At 48.4% G+C, this 19,753-nt stretch overlaps 2 protein-coding genes across 7 annotated transcripts; one reads left to right on the forward strand and one right to left on the reverse strand.

The window, feature by feature from the left end:
* Positions 1-725: 725 nt before the first annotated feature.
* On the forward strand, positions 726-4,083 carry ckma (creatine kinase, muscle a). The gene is made up of 8 exons (XM_029173001.2): positions 726-884; positions 1,804-2,012; positions 2,129-2,283; positions 2,369-2,501; positions 2,574-2,745; positions 2,838-2,961; positions 3,050-3,239; positions 3,595-4,083. The coding sequence occupies exons 2-8, from the start codon at positions 1,820-1,822 to the stop codon at positions 3,771-3,773; spliced, it is 1,146 nt and encodes a 381-aa protein (XP_029028834.1). The 5' UTR covers positions 726-884; positions 1,804-1,819; the 3' UTR covers positions 3,774-4,083.
* An 85-nt stretch (positions 4,084-4,168) lies between these two features.
* On the reverse strand, positions 4,169-19,722 carry mark4a (MAP/microtubule affinity-regulating kinase 4a). 6 transcript variants are annotated; one of them, XM_055514514.1, is made up of 18 exons: positions 19,077-19,722; positions 17,158-17,355; positions 16,677-16,730; positions 13,814-13,862; positions 13,607-13,672; positions 12,950-13,020; positions 12,798-12,854; positions 12,243-12,479; positions 11,250-11,369; positions 11,074-11,173; positions 10,878-10,987; positions 10,601-10,787; positions 10,222-10,433; positions 9,967-10,070; positions 9,445-9,726; positions 8,167-8,249; positions 7,594-7,656; positions 4,169-7,547 (listed from the first exon to the last, which is right to left on the reverse strand). In XM_055514514.1, exons 1-18 carry the CDS (start codon positions 19,128-19,130, stop codon positions 7,180-7,182), a joined length of 2,415 nt encoding a protein of 804 aa, XP_055370489.1. In that variant the 5' UTR covers positions 19,131-19,722; the 3' UTR covers positions 4,169-7,179. The 6 variants fall into 6 exon arrangements, with proteins under 6 accessions (XP_055370489.1, XP_029028827.1, XP_029028828.1 ...); XM_029172997.3 differs by having other exon boundaries at positions 7,309-7,516; positions 7,612-7,656; positions 10,601-10,790; XM_029172998.3 differs by having other exon boundaries at positions 7,309-7,516; positions 7,612-7,656; positions 19,077-19,720.
* Positions 19,723-19,753: the final 31 nt, after the last annotated feature.

Here is a 19,753-nt window from a genome sequence, read left to right on the forward strand (position 1 = left end):
AAAAGGGGTCTAATGAGGTTACATCATCATCTTTCATCCTCAACGTTCTGTCAAACAGTCAGTGTCGTGGTTAGTTGCAGATCGGTTGGTGTGAACATGTGACAGACATCCATCATAAATACCCTGCAGAATGTTAGTGATACCAGAGTCTGTTCACTTCCTGGGACACATCAGTGTAGAATGGTGCATCTCCATACATACAGTAGAGGTACTAGAGCAGCCTTTCGATTCCAAGAGCAACTGGTGCCCATTGAAGCTGTTTAGTGTGTCCATACCACTCATAGTGTAAAGCTGATAGAGCCTTCTAGAGGGGGGCATTTGTCATAGCTAAGGAGGTGTCTGGTACAGTAGATGTGAAGCGTTCTAGATTCTCAGTGTTCCTCTGACCTACAATTGAATGCTTAGGGTGAAAAGAACATGAACCTTTTCCAACCTTAACACAAGAAGCCCGATCTCCGTGGTATGCTTGGCAAAAGTGGAGCTCAGCCGTTTTTCAGTCTCTTCATCCTCCCCAACACGTCCCTCGCCCCTTTCTTGTGACCCCAACATACCCCTCGCCCCCCAGCCCTCCTCTCTCAGTTACTTCCACCATCCAGCCTGTGCTATGTATGGGTCAAAGGTGGGTGATGGGGGGAAGGGCACAGCTGCAGGATCCGTCTTGGAAGACTGTGATGTAAATGTGGCCCCCTTCATAAACTGTTCTGCACAGAGACGCTGGCCAATGAGGGCACAGCAGGCACTAAAATGGCCAGGCGACAGCCAAGTGGCTGGCTGGTATATAAGCGGGGAGCAGAGGGCTCCATGGCTGGGTGACACCTCATTTGGCTGTGGTGAACAGGATCAGATCCCAAGGACTGTTACTTTTGTTCTTGTCTGGTGTGCAGGTAAAGACGCTTATTAGTTTAGTGGATTTGAAGAACCATTTAGAATTAAAGGGTGTGATGACATCATAAGAGGATAAAAAAACAACACTACCAGGATGTTTGTATCTGTGGGCTGCTTTTCTGCAGGGAGGTCATTATATTTGATAAAATTGCTCTACTTCAAAACAGGTTCTACTTTATTATGTTAGGTATGTTATGCATTAATACATATTTATGCTCTCTGCAAGACGTTCTCTCCTTCGTTCTCAGACAGTTATGCATGTGGACAGGTGCTTGGGAGGCGTCTATGAGAGAGAGCCCGAATGGCCTGAACGAGTTTGAGCCAGTCTGCACTAATGTTCAAATGATACTCTTCTTTTTTTTGTCCATGTGGCAACACGTTTGTGATAGATGGTTTTTCCCATGCGCATTAGTCTTACATTGAGCTTAAGCCGAGGTGCAGTAGGACAAAGCAATTTGCTGTATCCCTGATTAGCCTTAAGGTTATCTTGTCTGGCTATTGTAGTGAGGCATCGTCACAGGTGCAACTTTCAATATTACAGAAAGGTTTGAAATGGAGATTAGTGCCACTAAACTGGAGGCAATTTGGTGAACTGCATTCAAAACAATCTTCATCATGTTTAGATATGTTCCACACCATGTCTTGAAAATTGCAGTTGGGTGTGTACCGAGAATGTTAAGTTCTCCATTTTACAATCTGAGGACGCGGTGTACAGTCAGATGTGCTGCTGCTAAAAATACCCAGCCTCCATGTGATCCTCCCTGTACTGGATATTTGAGCCGTTCAGAGTCAAATGACACATGCAAAGAGAATATCCCCCTATTTCCATATATTTTCAAGACGTCTTGGGCAACCATTTTTTTATCACCCTGAGGCTCAAGCTTTTACTGAACTTTGTTTCTTGTCCTCTTTTCACAGTGTTCAGAAAGCAATCATGCCTTTCGGAAACACCCACAATAACTTCAAGCTCAACTACACAGTTGACCAGGAGTTCCCTGACTTGTCCAAGCACAACAACCATATGGCCAAAGCCCTCACTAAAGACATTTATGCCAAGCTGAGGGACAAGCAGACACCTAGTGGCTACACTTTGGATGACGTCATCCAGACTGGTGTTGACAACCCTGGTGAGGCCCACAGAAGCCTTCCACCAACACATAATTCTCATTATGAGACACAGTAACCAAAGCATTACCACATAAACTTTAAAGCTCCCTTCTATAGTCTAACTCCTGTCTTTTAGGTCACCCCTTCATCATGACTGTTGGCTGTGTCGCTGGTGATGAGGAGTCCTACGACGTCTTCAAGGACCTGCTGGACCCCGTCATCTCTGACCGTCATGGTGGATACAAGCCCACTGACAAGCACAAGACCGATCTGAACTTCGAGAACCTGAAGGTACTGTGCAGCTGGAGACTCTCATTGTAAACCATTACAACCACCATTACAAGTGAAGTGCTCTAAGGCTTCGTTTTATTGTTAGGGTGGTGACGACCTGGACCCCAACTATGTCCTGTCCAGCCGTGTCCGTACCGGCCGCAGCATCAAGGGATTCACTCTGCCCCCCCACAACAGCCGTGGCGAGCGCAGAGCCATTGAGAAGCTGTCTGTTGAGGGTAAGCTAAGAACATTTTGTTAAAACCTTTTGAAACCTTCCACGTGAATAAACGGCGTGTCTGTCTTTGCAGCTCTGACCAGCCTGGATGGTGAGTTCAAGGGAAAGTACTACCCCCTGAAGTCCATGACTGACGCCGAACAGGAGCAGCTAATCGCTGACCACTTCCTCTTTGACAAGCCCGTCTCCCCCCTGCTGACCTGCGCCGGTATGGCTCGTGACTGGCCTGACGGCAGAGGAATCTGGTGAGCACCGCACGAGGGGGCGGTAACTGTCGGCAGGGGGGCTTTTCTTCTACCCTCTGGTTTTCTGACCTGTTGAACATACGTCCATCAAGGCACAATGACAACAAGACCTTCCTGGTCTGGGTGAACGAGGAGGACCACCTGCGCGTCATCTCCATGCAGAAAGGTGGCAACATGCGGGAGGTCTTCAGGCGTTTCTGCGTTGGCCTGCAGAAGGTAGAGTGCTCGCTGAAGGCAAGGCAATGTCCCAATGAGAACAGATGCTGGTTATTCGTCTGAAAGTTCCTCCCTTTCACCCGACCAGATTGAGGAGATCTTCAAGAAGCACAATCACGGCTTCATGTGGAATGAGCATCTGGGCTACATCCTGACCTGCCCCTCCAACCTGGGCACCGGCCTGCGTGGCGGTGTGCACGTCAAGCTGGCCAAACTGAGCACACATCCCAAGTTTGAGGAGATCCTCAAGAGGCTGCGTCTGCAGAAGCGTGGCACAGGTAGACACACACAAGCGCACACGCACACACAAACAGTACTTACATGGAAGTGAGGTCCTCCATTGCCATAATGCCTCCTTTACCCCAACCCTAACCATCACAACTAAAGGCAGACGTCTAACCCTTGATCTAATTTGAACCAAAACTCACTTCTAGCCTCAGCCCTAAAATCACATCTTGACCCTCAAACAGGCTTAAATGTTCTCACTTAGGGAGGAAAATAGGTTTTTTGGTTCTTACTTCGACACAAGTATTTGCTCGCTCACTCACTCACTCGCTCGCTCGCTCTCTCGTCTCCAATCCCCCTCTCCAATCCCATCCTAACATTGCCTCTATGTAACCCTGTCTACTCCAGGCGGCGTGGACACCGCCTCCGTGGGCGGCGTGTTCGACATCTCCAACGCCGACCGTCTGGGCTCCTCTGAGGTGGAGCAGGTGCAGCTGGTGGTTGACGGCGTCAAGCTGATGGTAGAGATGGAGAAGAAGCTGGAGAAGGGAGAGGCCATCGACAGCATGATTCCCGCTCAGAAGTAAAGAAAGACAATGGTGACTTTCTCTCGTGACCATTTATGTGCAATCAAGCCAGCTGACGGGCGTGCAGAGAAAACGGCTGCTCACCAAGAGACTCACGTTTTTCCTCCTTCCAGCTTTTTTGTTGTCTCTCTGTTCTTCCTGTTTTTATTCATGTTCTCCTGTGTTGGTTGGTAACATCCTGGGATCAGCCTCCACTGAACTGGGCCTGCCTAGCACACGTGGCATAACCTACTTTTTGTATAATAAAAAGTAGCGAGTATTGAATCTGTTCACCTTGATCAATAAAAAAGTGCCCCATGAAACAACTAAAGGAATGGTTTTGGTCTTTTGTGTTGCGAAGTGACGAACTAAAGAGCATAGACGCTTGTTTCTGCAAATGAAAAAAGGATCCAAAATGCCAACATCAGTGAATTTTATTATTGTTCAGCTTCAAGTTATCCTTCTACACCACAATCACTCAATTTCAGTTTGTTTCTGCAGGGAGGAACTAAACAGTACAGCAGTGGAAAATTACTCAAAACACATCAAACTGTGCGCATCCCATCTTGTTTGCATATAACATCAGCTGTTCCAGTTCTAGAAGCACAGTGCATGTTAAATACTGAATCGTCCACCGCGAGAGTCCAACCAGTGACATTGTCTTTCAGCAGGTTCATAAGCATTTACACAACACTCTGGTCCAAACACTTCTTTTCCTCACAGTGGATTCCACCTCACGACAACTCTCGACCATTTTATACTAAGACTGAGCTGTTTCACAACAAGTTATTAGCTTTTTAACCTGTTTAACATTAATACTGAAATGCTTCGCGAACAGTCCGCACTTGATAGAAGGAAACAGTAAAATTATGTTTCTATGGCTTCAATGAGTTCCAGGGTTTTCAGTGTGTCAGATACTTATTTGCGTCAGTGTAAATTTAGGTTAAATTACAACATACAATAAAAATTGCAATTTATTCCCAATTCCCATTGCTGGGAATATTTTCCTTACCTGTGGTATGTTGTGGCACATTTCATAGCATATCTACATACTTAGATGAACTCAGAAGCTGTCTTGAACATACCAAACCTATTCTGTAGCAAACAAAGTGGAGAGAAGTCACTATATTTCATCAAAATGCTCCTTTGTTTTCGTTTGAGAGGGGGTCAGGGGATCTGCCGCTCCATTTAGCACCATTTTCTTTTAATCAGTTTAAATCATAAAACTGACTGTGCCTGTTTTTTCTCCAAAGCTGTCGATTGCAGGTGTGTATTATGATTCTTTATCCCCCCCGAAACTCATCATGCACAATTGCAGGTTGGTTTTGTTCCTCTTTATCACAAACAGAAACTGCGTTAAACTAGATTTACTCTCTTGGTCTAGCTATAAATAAACCTTGAGCTCTAAGATATATACTATTCATATTCATATATTTTATATACAGCCATCAACTGACTGATATAAATCCTGTTTTAATGATATTATTCTAAAAAATAAATAAAGTACCTGTGCAAATATCCACAAATTGAAGTGTTTCACATTTAAGACAATTGCGCCCTCCAGTGGCTATTTCTGGTTAATACCTATGCAGGTATTACACTGGAAGGAGCTGATTCAAGTCAAAGCAAAGTGCATTGAGGTCTATATTACCTAATGCTAATATACACCACAATGAGAGATGTCCAGGGAGAGGACGAAGACAGAGTCCAAGTGTCAACATTGGATTTTTGCATCTCACCCTGATGAGGAGAACAAGTCAAAACAGCCTCCTTCTGCCAGGCTCCATGAACCAGCACACACCAAGCAGGACTGACGCCGTACATGGCTCGAACAACGTGAGGGTGAGGACGACGGTGGAGTGGTTTTTCCCCATGAGAAAAGCAGGATCAGAAAACAAAGAGCTGAGGTAAGCCGAACGCTTCACTGTTCAGAATAAGAGGTTGGGAAACTTTATGGTGACAGGAATCCAAAGTGATATGAGGGGATTGTGGGTCACCGTGAGCACAGCCACAGCTGAAAGACAGTATTAACAGTAAATCAGCAACCAAACAACATGATCTCTGAAGTCTATGTGATAGAACAGTACATGATCCACTGAAAACAGGGTGGGACTGTAGAAAGTTTCCTCAGTTTAACTACGTACTGCATGAAGGCGCAGGGGCGCTTTAAAGGCAACTGAACTCAGGAGGAGGAAATGCCATCAACGCTGCCTTCACTCCCTCCAATCCCCACAGCATCCGTTTGTATATTGTGCCACAACAATAGGGGGAATGGACGTGTGTGTTAATGGTGGTTGCAATCTAAGCAGATCTGCTGCTCGGTGTTTCTAGATGGCGGCTGAGACAAGACCCCGAGCAGGACGGCACAGAATACGAGTCGATTGCTCTGAAAACAGTTCACCAGCAGGGCGGCCGACGGCTCCCTGGGGCCACAACATTTATGGTGCACCCTCCCGATGCACTCGCCTCCAAAGACTTCACACATCACGGCTTCAAGTTACAGAGGCTTTCTCAGGTTATGTCTCACCGCTGCGGTGTCTTCAGTGCAATGCTGTCACTAGGATTAATGCCATTGCACCAGAGCTGACAGGCGAACGATCCAGCCAATCAGGGAGCGGTAAATGTGGCAATAATATTTATGTCTAGTTCATTCTAATAGGAAGATAAACAGCAGATTAGTCGGATTTGAAATTGAAATGTCCCTATGCTCATCAAGCCAAGTAGGAGCCTTGTTTGTCAATGCATCACCAGCTCTCAGTCAGCGTGTGGTTGGGTGTTTCAGAAGCCCGTCAGCCCTGCTCCCACTGACCTTAATCCAATGCAGTCATCACTGCTGTATGTACACAAATCTAAGCGCTGCATCCCTCTGCAGCCGCCCGACGCAGAAAGGATGATAATCACTGGTGAAGAGAATGAAATCTAGAAGTGAATGTGATGTGCAAAAGAATAAATAAAAAAAAGGCTTGCTTGACAGTGATGTCTAATATGCAACAGATGCTACTTTTTTGTAGTGGTGAACGTGAGAGTGGGTAGAAACAGTGATCAGAGCAATAAATAACAAAATTAATTTATGGCTAAAGTAGCGATAAAAAAGGTTCTGCTAGATTCTGTGGGATCCAGGTCCAGTGGGTGCAGTCGCTCAATGAAGACGTCGGCTGAGCTGGGTGAGGAGACTGGGCGGAGGGAGCCTTCGTTGACGCAACCTTATGGGAGCGTGTGTGTGTGCGTGCGTGTGTGTGTGCGCACGGGGGGAACTCAAAGAGACAAAAGGAAAATCGTTGTTTTCTCGGGTCCAGCCCCTCTCTGCACTTCTCTGCTTTGTTTCCCCTCAGTCGTTTCCACCCCTCCTGTTCATCTGCACACACTCACACAGACACACACGAAACTACACAAGAACAGTCACCCGCACACGAACACAGTCACCCGCTCATAGTTCAAGGTCCTTTGAGATTTGGGTGGCAACGTCCCGGAAAGCTAGCGGCGCCCCCCATAGTCGCGTGTAGCGCACCCCGTTAGAAGTCTCGGAGTTGCCCGTGGAAAGATGGCACACCTCGGCCTGGAAGGCCACGCGGCCCCCTGCCACGCCGTGGGTGCAGGACAGCAGAAAGGGGCCGGCGTGGTGGACCTGGCAGCCACATCCCAGCGCCGCCTCCCGCAGAGCCAGTACCACCTCCGCAGGGTCCCGCCTCCCGTTGCCCCTCAGATCCCAGCCACGTCCGACGGCCCGGGGCTCGGACGCTTTTTGATACCCAGGTAGATGGCAACTATGGAGAGAGGGTCGACCAAAACAAAGTCCTTTCAGCCACTCCAGCTGCTGGGTTCATCAACAACGGTGTGCGACTGGAACGCATGCACTGACCTTGTGAGCGCAAATCTCCTGATTCCCTCAGATTCATTTGTGACCCTGTAGGAGAAAGAGCCAGAGTCAGAGGGATTCACCCACACTGGACTGGTCCCCATGTACAGGGACACAGACAGCGATCAGATGAGATGGAAAGCAGCAGTGGAGTCAGTCGAGCAGGCGTCAACAACAACAAGCACGTGATCCCCAGTGTGACCTCTACTTACAGTAGACAAACACACTTCGTTTGCTGCTAATCTTTTAGGGCATGCAGATTGACACAGTCCCTTCAATCATTACTCCTATAGCATAGACCACAAAAACATCATATACAGTGAAAACGATAGCTCTCTACTGACAATGACACTGAGCAAACAAATCCTATTTGACTGCAACCATGCTTGAAACAAAGTGCAAAACACATGATGATTACGGAGTCATGCAGACAAGCAGTCATTTCTAGACAGGTGTGAGGAAGTCAAGTAGGCAGTCGGAGCAGATCCCCTGGTGGGCGGGAGTCACAGATGGGCAGCACAGGCAGATAAGGAAGAAGCGATAGACATGGAAACTTACTAACTGTTTTTGATCCTTGCGGAAGAGTACAACCCGAGACTGATTTGTTTGAGCCCTGGCGCTTGGACGGGTCAAGGTTGACCCTGAGGCGGCGACAGGGGGAAGCAGAGTAGGACAGAGATGGAAAAAAGGACAAAAAGGAAACACAGGGTAAGAGAAGGAAGTCGGGGTGAGGGCAGGAGAGAATTTATAAATTTTTAATTTTAGTCACAGCAGAGCAAGTGATGGAGAAGAGCGCAGCGCAGGAGCTGATTGGCAGGGATAAAGCTGAGGTTTGATAAGATTAGACGTGTGTGATTATGGGAGGGAGAGGATAATCCAGGACGAGCTGGTCAGAAAGGCCTGCGTGAAGAAAATCTCCAGACAGGCACAGACGTGGGCCGCAGAACTTCAGCCACGGTACCAGATGACGCCTGCCGGACGTTAAACGTGTAATATGAAGCAAATCTCTGGTGCTTTCTTATTTTGCCTGTTCTGCTCTAAAGTCCCAAATTCCAACATGAGAGTGAGCATTGGCAGGTGTACGGTGTCATTCATTCCAATACATGCTAAGCTAACTGCTACATTTTCAGCTAGTAAAACCTCCTTCCAGCTCAATGTTACATTTTATTTATATTGACCAGGGCTGCCAACATTTTACAAATGCTCAGAGTGAGATGTCTAATATCAGCGCTGGATCACAGCTGGATCACAGCTGACCCGGTCACACCATCACCACTCACCTTGTACACATGGCTCAGCTGCTGCATATTCCTGCATGCAGTTTTTAAGTGAAAGAGCTGCATGTTACTGTACTCACTTGTGTGATACTACTGACACGTGCATCTGGAATATTTATTCAAACAAAAACAAGGAAACCACCTACAACACAAAACCTTCTTGTCTACCCACGCATTTTGCACGTCTCACCTCCCAAGTCATGTTGACTCTAAACCACACGACTTTGCATTTGTTTAACTAACATTAATATTTGGACAAACTGTTGAGATCAGGCGTCAGGCGTGCTAATTGAAAGGACAATTACAGACATGGCCTGATTGTATAGAGATGTTAGAGAGCGATACCTCTTACAGACAGTCTTTGGCTACAAACACCAAGCAAGAGGCTGGAGAATCCTCAACAGTAGTTATTGGTTTCATGTTGCCCATACAGTGCATTGTTAAACAAGTGGTATTAGAAAATGGGAAATTAGCCAGTCAAACTGCTGTGATGCATGAAGAGAGAGGCTAGTTCTCTGGGGAAAAATAGAATGGGTGTAATATGCAAGTGTGCATCAACCTGCGAGTGAGTTTGGAGGTCAGCTTGGTGAAGAGGTTGGACGTGGCCCTGGTGCGAGCGTGGGGCAGGGGGCTGGCGTCGTGATGGGACAGGGTGGGTGATGTGGGCGGAGCCGAGTAAATCGGGGGTCCGCGGTCCCTCAGCTGGCCTCCATGGAAGGTGCTGCGAATTGTGGAGCCCCGGGTCAGACGGCATCGGTCTGTGGAGGAGGAGGAGGCGGCTCCGGCGCCAGCGATGCTGACGGTGGAGGGGGACGCTGCAGGCATGCGGTGGCCCAGGGAGCTGGGACGGAGGGGGATGGAACAGCTTACAGTAGGTTCGACATCCATCAGACGCAGCATCCACCGTGCATCCCAGCTGTCAACCCTTAACTCTACTGTATGTTACCACTCTACCCATCGGTCCATTTGTTTGAGCTGACGCTGGTCCATCAGTTGTTATGTTCGTACTAGAGAGCTTTTACCAGAAGTATCATATTCTACCTGTCAAATTACAAACAATAGAATCCCAAATAAATGGTACCTGTTGTCTTTGCCATTCTGCAGAAGAGAGTGTCTGTCAGCACCTGAGCGGTCTGTGCACACGTACGTATTGCGCCGGGTCATGGCGCTTCCAGGGATGTTATTCTGCAGAGACAACAGTAAAGGAAGTTAGAGCAAAGACCAAGATGAAGAAAGTGACCATCGTTTCACCTACATTTTAAACGTTAGCTGTTACAGGCTAATTCAGAGTAGCAATCTCCCCCTGACGTGCAGTGATAGCAGCTAAGCTCCTTACTGTGGTGGCAGTCATGTCCTTGCGGCGGTCCGGGATCTCAGACTTGTTGGGGTTGTTGGCGCTGCTGACCATGGGGCTGGACGGAGGGAGGCTGTGGCTCCCCATGACACTACAGCTGGCTTTACGCGAGGGCATGCGCCCCTCCCGCAGCTCCCGCTCGCCGGTGCTGGTCGGGCTCCGTTTCGGATGCATGACGGGCATGGAAGGCCCGCCTTCGTTGTGGAGGACAGCAGAGCATAGACACACGGAGACTCATATAAGGAATATTCTGCAGATGTGCAGGCCATGGTTAATACAACTAGCCACAGGCATGAATCCATCTAGGCTCCGGCAAACTGCACTGCAGAGCAGCGACTGAGGAGCTGGAGAAGAGACTCACAGAAGTCGCTGTGCCTCCGCTGCCTGTGGTAGGTGGAGGCGCTGCGCTGGGTCTTGCTGTGTGAGGAGGAGGTTGAGGAGGAAGAGGAGCCGGTGGCTGAGGAGTGCTTGTTGGTCCCGTTGGCAATGGGGCTGGGTCGTACCCTGGCTAGGGACAGGCTGCTAGCTGTGCGTGCGTCGCTGCCCTCCTGCTGGAGCAGAGTGACACCAGTCCAATACGTCTCCCAGCTACAACGCATTTACACGTCTCATCATTTGCCCTTTTTTGCAGCACTTACGTCGCCTTTGCGGCCCAGTAGTAAATAGGTAGCTGTGACCTCGTTGTATTTCTGATTGAGCAGAGAGTCCTTGATTTCCTCCGGCGTGAAGCCCATGCTGACCATCACCTCTGAAAAAGCCCACAATGCATCACAGCGGCAGTGTGAACCAAGCAGCTCCATTACGCGGTCGGCACCGGCACGCAGGCGGCCTCACCTATGCGAGCTGGGTCGCTGTAGTCCTCAACGGGCTCTATGTGGGGCTTCAGGTCCTCCCCCTCATAGCCGGAATTTATCCACTTGTCCTTCATGACTTGCTGTGGAAGAAGAGCGGTGTGCAACTGTTAATAAGCAACCTCAGCAAGCGCGGGTTCGCTTGCGGCCAGTCTTTACCTCCAGGGTGCAGCGTTTGGACGGGTTGAGCACCAGGAATCGGCGAAGTATCCCCTCACAGTCTGTGGACATATAGAAGGGCACACGGTACTTTCCTCTCAGCACACGCTCCCTCAGCTCCTGTCATGTGCACATACGGTACAGTGGACTTCAGCAAGTGATCAACGGCATTTTAAATTGCTCTAGACACGCAACAGCAGCAACATGATGAGAACGGAGCACGTCAGGCATCGGTCACAGCACATCTGCTCATTGAGCAGAGAACATTCTGACCCTCCCACGACGTGTTCCTGTTCCCTTACTGTTACCTTACATTCAACGGGTGTGACATCAAAGTGTTTCACGCTGTTTTCCCTGATAGCAGGACCTACTGTGTGCAACATCACAGAACTGAAGAACTGGGACGACTGAATGAGGAGTTTTTAGAGAAGAAATTAAAATCTGACTTTATAAATGCTATATGTATCCTATATGCTATTGTGTTTTATACTGTACAAGGTTTTATTCTGTCTTTAATATTTCCATTTACCATGTTAATTAGACCCTCGAAAGCACTATAAATAGACCTCATTCCCTATAATTACTACTTGAGTTGTGAAATGTATTTTTAACCAGGTTTACTTCACTTTGTTTAGCAATTACAGATAATAACAATGCACTTGTATACATTTGTATAAGTACTGTATTACAAGGCTGTACTCTTCTCTTTCACTTAAAGGGTCAGTTTTACCCAATGGTACAGTAGGATGTTGAGGTGTGAATTCTCAATGTGTGTACTAATACTAACACAGCAGCGTTGTTGCCGGCGCAGGGTAAAAAATACTGAAGGCCTCTGTTGCGGTGGCTAAGAGAAGCCACGCCCAAAATAATGTTTCCAAGTTGCACAATGTGTAAAGATCAGTGGGCTTCTGGAAGGAGAAGCTGCGGAGCAGGCTGTGAAGCTCCCTGAGGCTGGATGTGCGCAGACAAACAAACAGCCTCCTGTCCACTTGCCTTCAGGTTCTGCCCGTCAAAAGGCAGCGATCCGCTGACCAGCGTGTAGAGGATGACTCCCAGGCTCCAGACGTCCACCTCGGGCCCGTCATACTTCTTGCCCTGGAAAAGCTCCGGTGCAGCGTATGGTGGCGAACCACAGAACGTGTCCAGCTTGTTGCCCAGTGTGAATTCGTTACTGAAGCCGAAGTCGGCGATTTTGATGTTGGCATCGGCGTCCAGCAGAAGGTTCTCCGCCTGAATCATGTACAGGAGGAAGAGGGACGCACGGCGCCGCAGGCAGGGGACAGAATGGGACGAGAGCTGAGCAACAGCACAAATACTGGACATAAACCACACAATATGTGTTCAGGAATGTTGTACTGCGTTCCAACAGGAGTCACACTCTGACTTCCTTCCCAGCATCTCAACTCATCAGTGCTTGACTATGTGATTAAACACAGATTAGGACTAGTTCCAAATTATAACCCTGAGTTCAGTGTAATTTGTGGTCTTAGACTGGCCTTAATTCCTTGTTTCTGAAAGCAGGTCATAACTCACCCTGACCGTTCTCACCTTCAAATCTCTGTGGACAATATTCTTGGTGTGGCAGTAGTGGACAGCGGAAACAATCTGTGAGGAAACAGGCGAAAGGTGACGTGCCAGCGGAAGGAATGCGAGGACGGGCGCTAACTGGGCATGGAGGCGGAGGTGGTGCGGATTCGTACCTGTCGGAATTTGGCCCTGGCTTCAACCTCCTTCATTCTCCCATGAGACACGAGGTAGTCAAACACTTCACCTGGGAGTGAGCGAGCACAGCGACAACACATCAGTCAGGTGATAACTGCGGGCGTGTAACAGACAGGCACCAGAAGGAAACAGTGCGGCTGAAGAACTTCATCAGGGCACAGTTTGGACAATGTAGCATTTAGGTCAACAACAAAATGCTGCAGCAGGAACCCTGAGCCAATGTACAATATTAGCTGATGTTACAAATTACATCAATCATAATATATGTAAAAAGTATTACAGTTCTTTATACCGTTTTGCAGAACCCTTAAACCTCCCATTGGAAGAGTCAAATTATTACTACTTCGCATTTCTAGAATAAACAATTAGCAAGATAAATTTATGTATTAACAAAAATGCATGACAATGTTCTGTATTTAGAACGTTATTTTCAACATTGTAAATTCTGTAATGCCAGTGGAATTATTTGTTACTCATCTTGTTCAGAAAAGCTAAGCTAAGATTTATCTGCGAGCCAGATGCGATCACTAAAAGAGCCGCTATGGCTCACGCCCATAGGTTCCTGACCTCTGGCTTAAACACTGTAAAATGTAGAATTATGTTATTGAATAAAACACTAACGCTTATGCACCCACCTCCACTGGCATACTCCATGATCAGGTAAAGGGTCTTATCTGTCTCAATCACCTCGAACAGCTGCACTGTAGGCCAAAGCAGACCCAAGTCAAACACATCCTTAAGCAAATCCCGCTCACTCACCACCAACTAACAAATTAAAATATCACACACACAGTCAGACAAACACGCACACCAACCTTAAACTGACTGGCTGGGCGACTTACCTATGTTGGGGTGATTTAAGGTTTTCATTATCCGCACCTCCCGGAAAAGCTGCGAGGATGAAACCAAACTTGTGTTTGAACGAACACAATGTTTTTGAATTCCTAACTACAGTTCAATCATAATTATCATAAGGAAACACAGCATCACACCCAGCTTCACTGACTCTTTCTAGCCCTCGAGTAGATTGTGGAGTTCAACAGGCAAATGAAAGCGGTAATAGACGCATTTTATATTTTAACTTTGATATAATCTGTTTTAAATTGCCTCGTGTTGCTCAAACTAACTGTAGCACTGTATGGACTCCACTGTTCTCACTCTGCAGGTTTCCCTCATTCCAAACAACACTTTACTGAACAGTGTACATGTCAAGAGGCATCTGTGCAGTCATTGTAATGATGGAGAAATCGTGTGGCGCAAGGAGTCGAGGTGCAAGGTGTGATGAGCATTACACCCGGAGCTCTCGGTGACTCGTCTGTGGCCAACGTGGGCGCCACCGTGAGTCTGTGACGTACGCTTCATTGTGGAGTTGAACAAGACGCTGGACGTGGTCCAGCACCAGCACAGTTATGCCTCTGCCTAAAAATAACGTGATATTTATCTAGTGGAGAATTTGCGAGGGTGACAACGTGCTACCAAAACCACACACACACACACACACACGCACGCACGCACGCACGCACGGGAGCCAGTCTGAGCTTCTGACTGCATATTGTACATCCACTCTGGGGGATATATGTGTACACTGTATCAAAGCAGCGCATGGGGATTAAATTTGTGATGTATATAATGTATGTATATAACTAAATAACAGTACAGTCTGCTACTAAAACCAGCAACTCTCCTCCATGTTGTCAATTCCAATTGCTGAAAAAAAATGTGCGATTTTAATCCTCTTTTCTCAATCCTCCCCCTCTTCCATTTTCCACTGTCTCCCTCCATCCTTGTCTCCTTCATTCAATTCCTCTCACAGTCTGCTCTTCCAGCAGTGCCCCAACGTCACTGTTGCCATAGCGACCCAGGTATTAAGACCAGGCTCTTTTTCTAGCTTCTCCAGCTGTCCTAGCAGGAATCTTGGGATACGTAGTGCTGAAGAATCTCGTTGTGCACGCATCTCTCTCAGTGGTCACACTCAAAAAAAAATCATCACTTATATGGGATATCATATCACAAATTGTAAAGGCCATAAGACTGAGCTGAGCAAACGTCTAGCAGACAAAAATGGATCCATGTGAATGTGATAATTCTCACCTTAGATTTCACTTCCTTTAATTTTCCTTCCTTTCTCACCTTAAAATACATTTTCCCCTTTTACTTCTCAGCTCTACATACGTCACTGTCCAGATTATGCTAATATGCAGTCTTTCATGTCTACAGGATTGTCTGTAGCCCAGGGGAACGTAAAAAGACCCACTATCATTACCAGCCAATTGTAGAGTATTCCCCCCTAAATCAGTGTCCAAATCCTCCGCCACAATTCTGAAGTCTGTCCCACAGTAGGTGTTACACGTTGCGTTTCACCAGCCGATGCAGCCGGAGAAGAGAATCAGGCAGGAAGTGGGGCTAATATGGTGAAGCGTCCAATGATTGAGCCAGGTAAGAATATATAGGCAGCAGCAACATGATGAGGCCAAGTTTCAGGATTGAAGGAGGCCAGTGCATAAAAGGCCAACGAGTGAAGGGAAAGAAGTGTGAAGATTTGCATTTATGCACTAAAGCCTTGATAATCCTGCAACAACTGCAACCTGTGCACGGTAAATACAGAGGCCGACAGAAAGGCTCATTAAAAAAGGTTAAATTCAAATATTAATAATACTAAATGTACACTTCAGGGGACTTAAAAACTCTGAGTTCTGCCCCTGCTTCGTCCTCACATTAAGACAAACCAATAGCAGCACATGCTCGTAAAGCACAATTATTTAATACTTGATTGATCTTTCAGGTCTGTTGACGTTTTGCCCACAGGCAAAGGAGCTCAGACACGAGGTAGGAACAGAAGCACAGAAGGGAGGGGCCGGCTTTTGGCCAAAAAAGGGAGACACTCTGGCCCATATGTGCAGATAAGCTGCATTATGGGTAAATATGGGTTAATTGAATGGCAGCTTGCGTTTGACGTCTCACCAAGCTTTTATTCCCATTTCACCACAGCTGCTGCTGATACCCGAGCTCGGGATCTACCTGGATCGAACGGTCGGTGTCATGTTGTGTCTGGATGTCAACCTGTTCCAGATTCCACAAACGCTGAATGTGCTGAGTCTTTATCTGTCATGTTGCCGTCCAACCTGTCGGGACCAAAGTCCCCTGTTCCACCTTCGCATACAGCAAACCTCCAGTGTCCACCATCCACCTCCAGCGCCCCGTTTCAACATGCTGACCGCGGGGAAACGAGCCAGCCATTAAATGCCTCCGTGTGACTCACATCCATCCACACACACACCTCTCGCCAATCAGCTACACAAGCATGGTTGTCCGACGTGTGTTTAGGTAAGGCAAATAAGAAAACAAAAAAAGCACACAATACACTGTAAACTGAAGGACTGTGGTCCCAGAGATGAGTCACCGCGCGCTCTGATTAGCCCAGAGAGAGACAACACAGGATCTCTGGAGCAGAGGTCTCTTCTCGCTCCCATCCAGTCGCTAGCACCTGCCAAACAGCATCACATCCCACCAGCCCTCCCTCTCTCTCTGTCTCTCGACCGATCAGCTGGTCTTTCATTTCTGCCCCTTTGGAGGGGGAAACAGCTGAGGACAGGCCTGAGCCTCACCAAGGCCCCACAGACGTCAGGATTTGACTCCATTCATCTAACTTAAGCCTAGGGTGTGTTTTCTTTGGACATTATGCACTTACTCCTCAAACAAACCTACCTTTTGTAGGCTGGTTGGGTTCAACTGAGTTTTGTCAATGATTTTTATTGCAACCTGCAGGAGACACAAGGCTCTGATGAGAAAAAGCAAAGACATCCCTGCTACAGTAACTAACCGCGTCCAGCAGTTACTCCTCCTGTACTGGATATTGTTCAGCACCCCTTTAAGGGATCATGTGATCCAAAGGCAATCGAAGTTGCTCTTAATGGCTTAAAATTGATCTATGCAGCTTTATTCAATGGTATATGAATCATTAGCAAGGCAGTTAGTTATAACATATAAACATATTGTCATCACTATGTGTAACCATTTACTGTTTAGTGTTTGAATGCTTCTTAAAGTAGCTCAACAGTGGTTTGTTTACTGTCATTCCCCACGTTGTGAAGGTAAAATAAAGTTGATCTCTCCAAATATTTGTGCGCTACAAACACAAATATTGTCTTGTGTATCCAACCTTCATACCAACTCGTGCCCCTCTTACCTCCCTGCCTGTCAAGATGTGGCGGGCCAGCTTGACCTTGGCGAAGTTCCCCTTGCCGATGGTCTTGAGCAGGCGGTAGTTGCCGATGTGGGGCTGCTCATCGGAGCAGGAGGCGATGGAGTTTCTACAGCGAGCGCCCAGCGAGCGGCTGGACTGGCTGGTGGCCTTGTCCGAGCGACTGGCGCCCAGCGACACATGCTGGAGGGCGAAACAAGAGTGGGGGGTTAGGGGGGAGGGCAAAGAGTCGGCCCCTGAACGCCACATGACCAAACTGATTCCAGATGTTTGTTCCGTGAACGCAGCAGTGAAGACAAGCTCCTTATTTCTAGGTTAACAGCTGTTGTCCAGCACATGGACCACTTGACTGCCTGAAGATGAATTCACGCAAGCTTTCACTCCAGCCTGAAGATTCCTATGCCTTGTCAGCTGCACTACAGCTATTCCATGTGGCCGCCTGATGCTGCTCCATCCTGGACCCGAGTCCTTCAGAGCATTGTTGTGCAAAGACGACGGAGTCCAGAGCTTGAGTCACGAATAATATTTCAGCCAGGAAGCAGAGCAGAGGAGAAAGGGAGGATAACAATGGGCATTTACGCAGCAAAGCTCAATGTATTACAGTACGAAGTGGCTTTTTGTCATGTTACAAACCAGAGAGAGACGGAGAACAAATGGCGAGTAATGGAGAGGTGAATATAAGGAAGGGGTCGCCCAGAGAAGGACAAATGATGGAGAGAGGAAGATGGGAAGCAGTAAAAAGGGAGCAGATGCTGGCACAGTGGTCCCTGGCCGGTCCCAGACGCTGAGGCATCACCGGTCCATCCCCCCAGCATGTCATCTTGTTCTCACCCCCCAACACACACACACACGTGGACAAACACAAGCATGCAGCCTTAAGCTCCACCTTCAGACGGGAGTGTCCTTCCCAGGCTCCCATCCTTTTCCCATGCCCCACCTAGAGCCCGTTTACCCCTCTCCCTTCAGTCTAAGTTCACACAGCGACCGGCCCCATTCGAGATCGCACAGCGTATGCGAATCCTCCGACCGCCTGGCACATGTCTCACCTGCGCCATGTTGGTGATGCATTCATAATCAATCATGCCCCTAAAATACACACACACACACACAGGCTTTCCATCCCTCTGCCAAAGGGTGTGTGTGTGGGGGGGGGGGTCCTGTCATATGTTCCAGGGCTGAAAAGCAACATCAATTATGACATATGTGATATGTATTTTTAATGCCCAGCCAGGTGCACAGAAGCAGTTCTGCGTGTCTCACTCGAGTAAAGCCCCTCTCGCTGCTTCCTCCTCTGCAGGACCCTACCGTTGTTGCACTGTACTGAATGTACAGCGCTGGCTGACACCCACTGGCTTTGGGGTTGGGCGCTTTGAAGGCTGCGCAGCAACCGACTGCACATCATTTTACGCAGTAATCCCCCTTTGCTTCACAAGAACAACCCAGATACGCTCCATGCCTTTATTTTGCTGTTCGGTGCGCACGTCCCACCCAACCAATTTCTGGGGAATACACACACACGCACACACACATACGCCGAGGCAGCAGCAGCGGCCAGGACTATACTGTGACATCACTATCTCTCCACAACCTTCTAATGAGAGGTGACGGCTGGTTTTCGGGCTTTCTGCGCATATCCGCTGTGTTACCGTGTGCGGATGGACTCATTCCGGGCCGTTTGCCTCCATCAGCGCTTTCCTGCGCAGACACTCAAGGTTAGCCCATTTCGAGCCTGCTCTGATAAAATATCTATCCAGCATCACCTCCAACGCCTTTCGCTCTAATGACGACCCGTCCGCTCTGTGAATAAAGCCGAAGGCCTCGCACAAGGCACGGATCTGGGTTCAGGGACGCACACTTCACGCAGCGTTCTGTATAAACAGGCTATGGGCTGCAGTGGTACTTACATGGTCTCCACTACTCCTGTCGTTCCCAGACGGTAATGCAGAGCGAGAAGACATGTTTTCTTTCTTCTTTTCCCTGAGTAAGAACCGCGCTGTGTGCCGACGATATTCACAAGTTCCAACGACAGAAGAACATCCGCAGCCGCGACCCACCGATGCCCGGATCAATGTGCCCGCTCTCCAGCGGACCGAGCCGCGGTCGAGAGGAGACCGCCGCCTGTCATGGCAGCAACGGGCATCTGGAAGGGGGTGTCCTCCGACGAGCTGCACCACCACCGGGCACTTTGCAGGGAGAGAAACGCCGAGGGCAACAGTACGGCCGCTCGTCAACGCAGCAAACGCAATGCAATGCAAACCCCGAGCACCGAGGTGCTAAAATGCGGTGATGTTTGGCCGGAGCCCAGCGTCTCTGCGGCCACTCTCCACCCCCTGCCTCATTTCGCCATACAAAACAACCACGGCTCCTTCTGGATGTGTGTCATCTCCGCTCGCCACGACGCCGACAGATGTAATCGCTCCTTTAACCCCGCGTCGTCGTCGTCAGTGCAACACGCTCCCCTTTGCATCACCTCGCAGGAAAACAGAGCTTACGGCGCAGCGAGAGGGAAAGGCCGAAATGCTCCGAAATATCGGTATTCCCGTTCGGTGAGATGCGCACGGCGTCAAGTTACGCACAAGAA

Source organism: Betta splendens, chromosome 14 (assembly GCF_900634795.4).
Source record: "Betta splendens chromosome 14, fBetSpl5.4, whole genome shotgun sequence".
Taxonomy (NCBI): domain Eukaryota; kingdom Metazoa; phylum Chordata; class Actinopteri; order Anabantiformes; family Osphronemidae; genus Betta; species Betta splendens.

Bases quoted from the DNA above. Each gene is read 5' to 3' on its own strand.
- ckma (XM_029173001.2), top strand. From the start codon at position 1,820: ATGCCTTTCGGAAACACCCACAATAACTTCAAGCTCAACTACACAGTT. The intron at 2,746-2,837 runs GTGAGCACCGCA...ACGTCCATCAAG, and splicing joins CCTGACGGCAGAGGAATCTG to GCACAATGACAACAAGACCT. The intron at 2,962-3,049 runs GTAGAGTGCTCG...TCACCCGACCAG, and splicing joins TCTGCGTTGGCCTGCAGAAG to ATTGAGGAGATCTTCAAGAA.
- mark4a (XM_055514514.1), bottom strand. From the start codon at position 19,130: ATGTCTTCTCGCTCTGCATTACCGTCTGGGAACGACAGGAGTAGTGGA. The intron at 13,863-16,676 runs GTAGGTTTGTTT...TCATCCTCGCAG, and splicing joins ACCCAACCAGCCTACAAAAG to CTTTTCCGGGAGGTGCGGAT. The intron at 7,548-7,593 runs GTCGCACACCGT...AGTGGCTGAAAG, and splicing joins AGGTCAGTGCATGCGTTCCA to GACTTTGTTTTGGTCGACCC.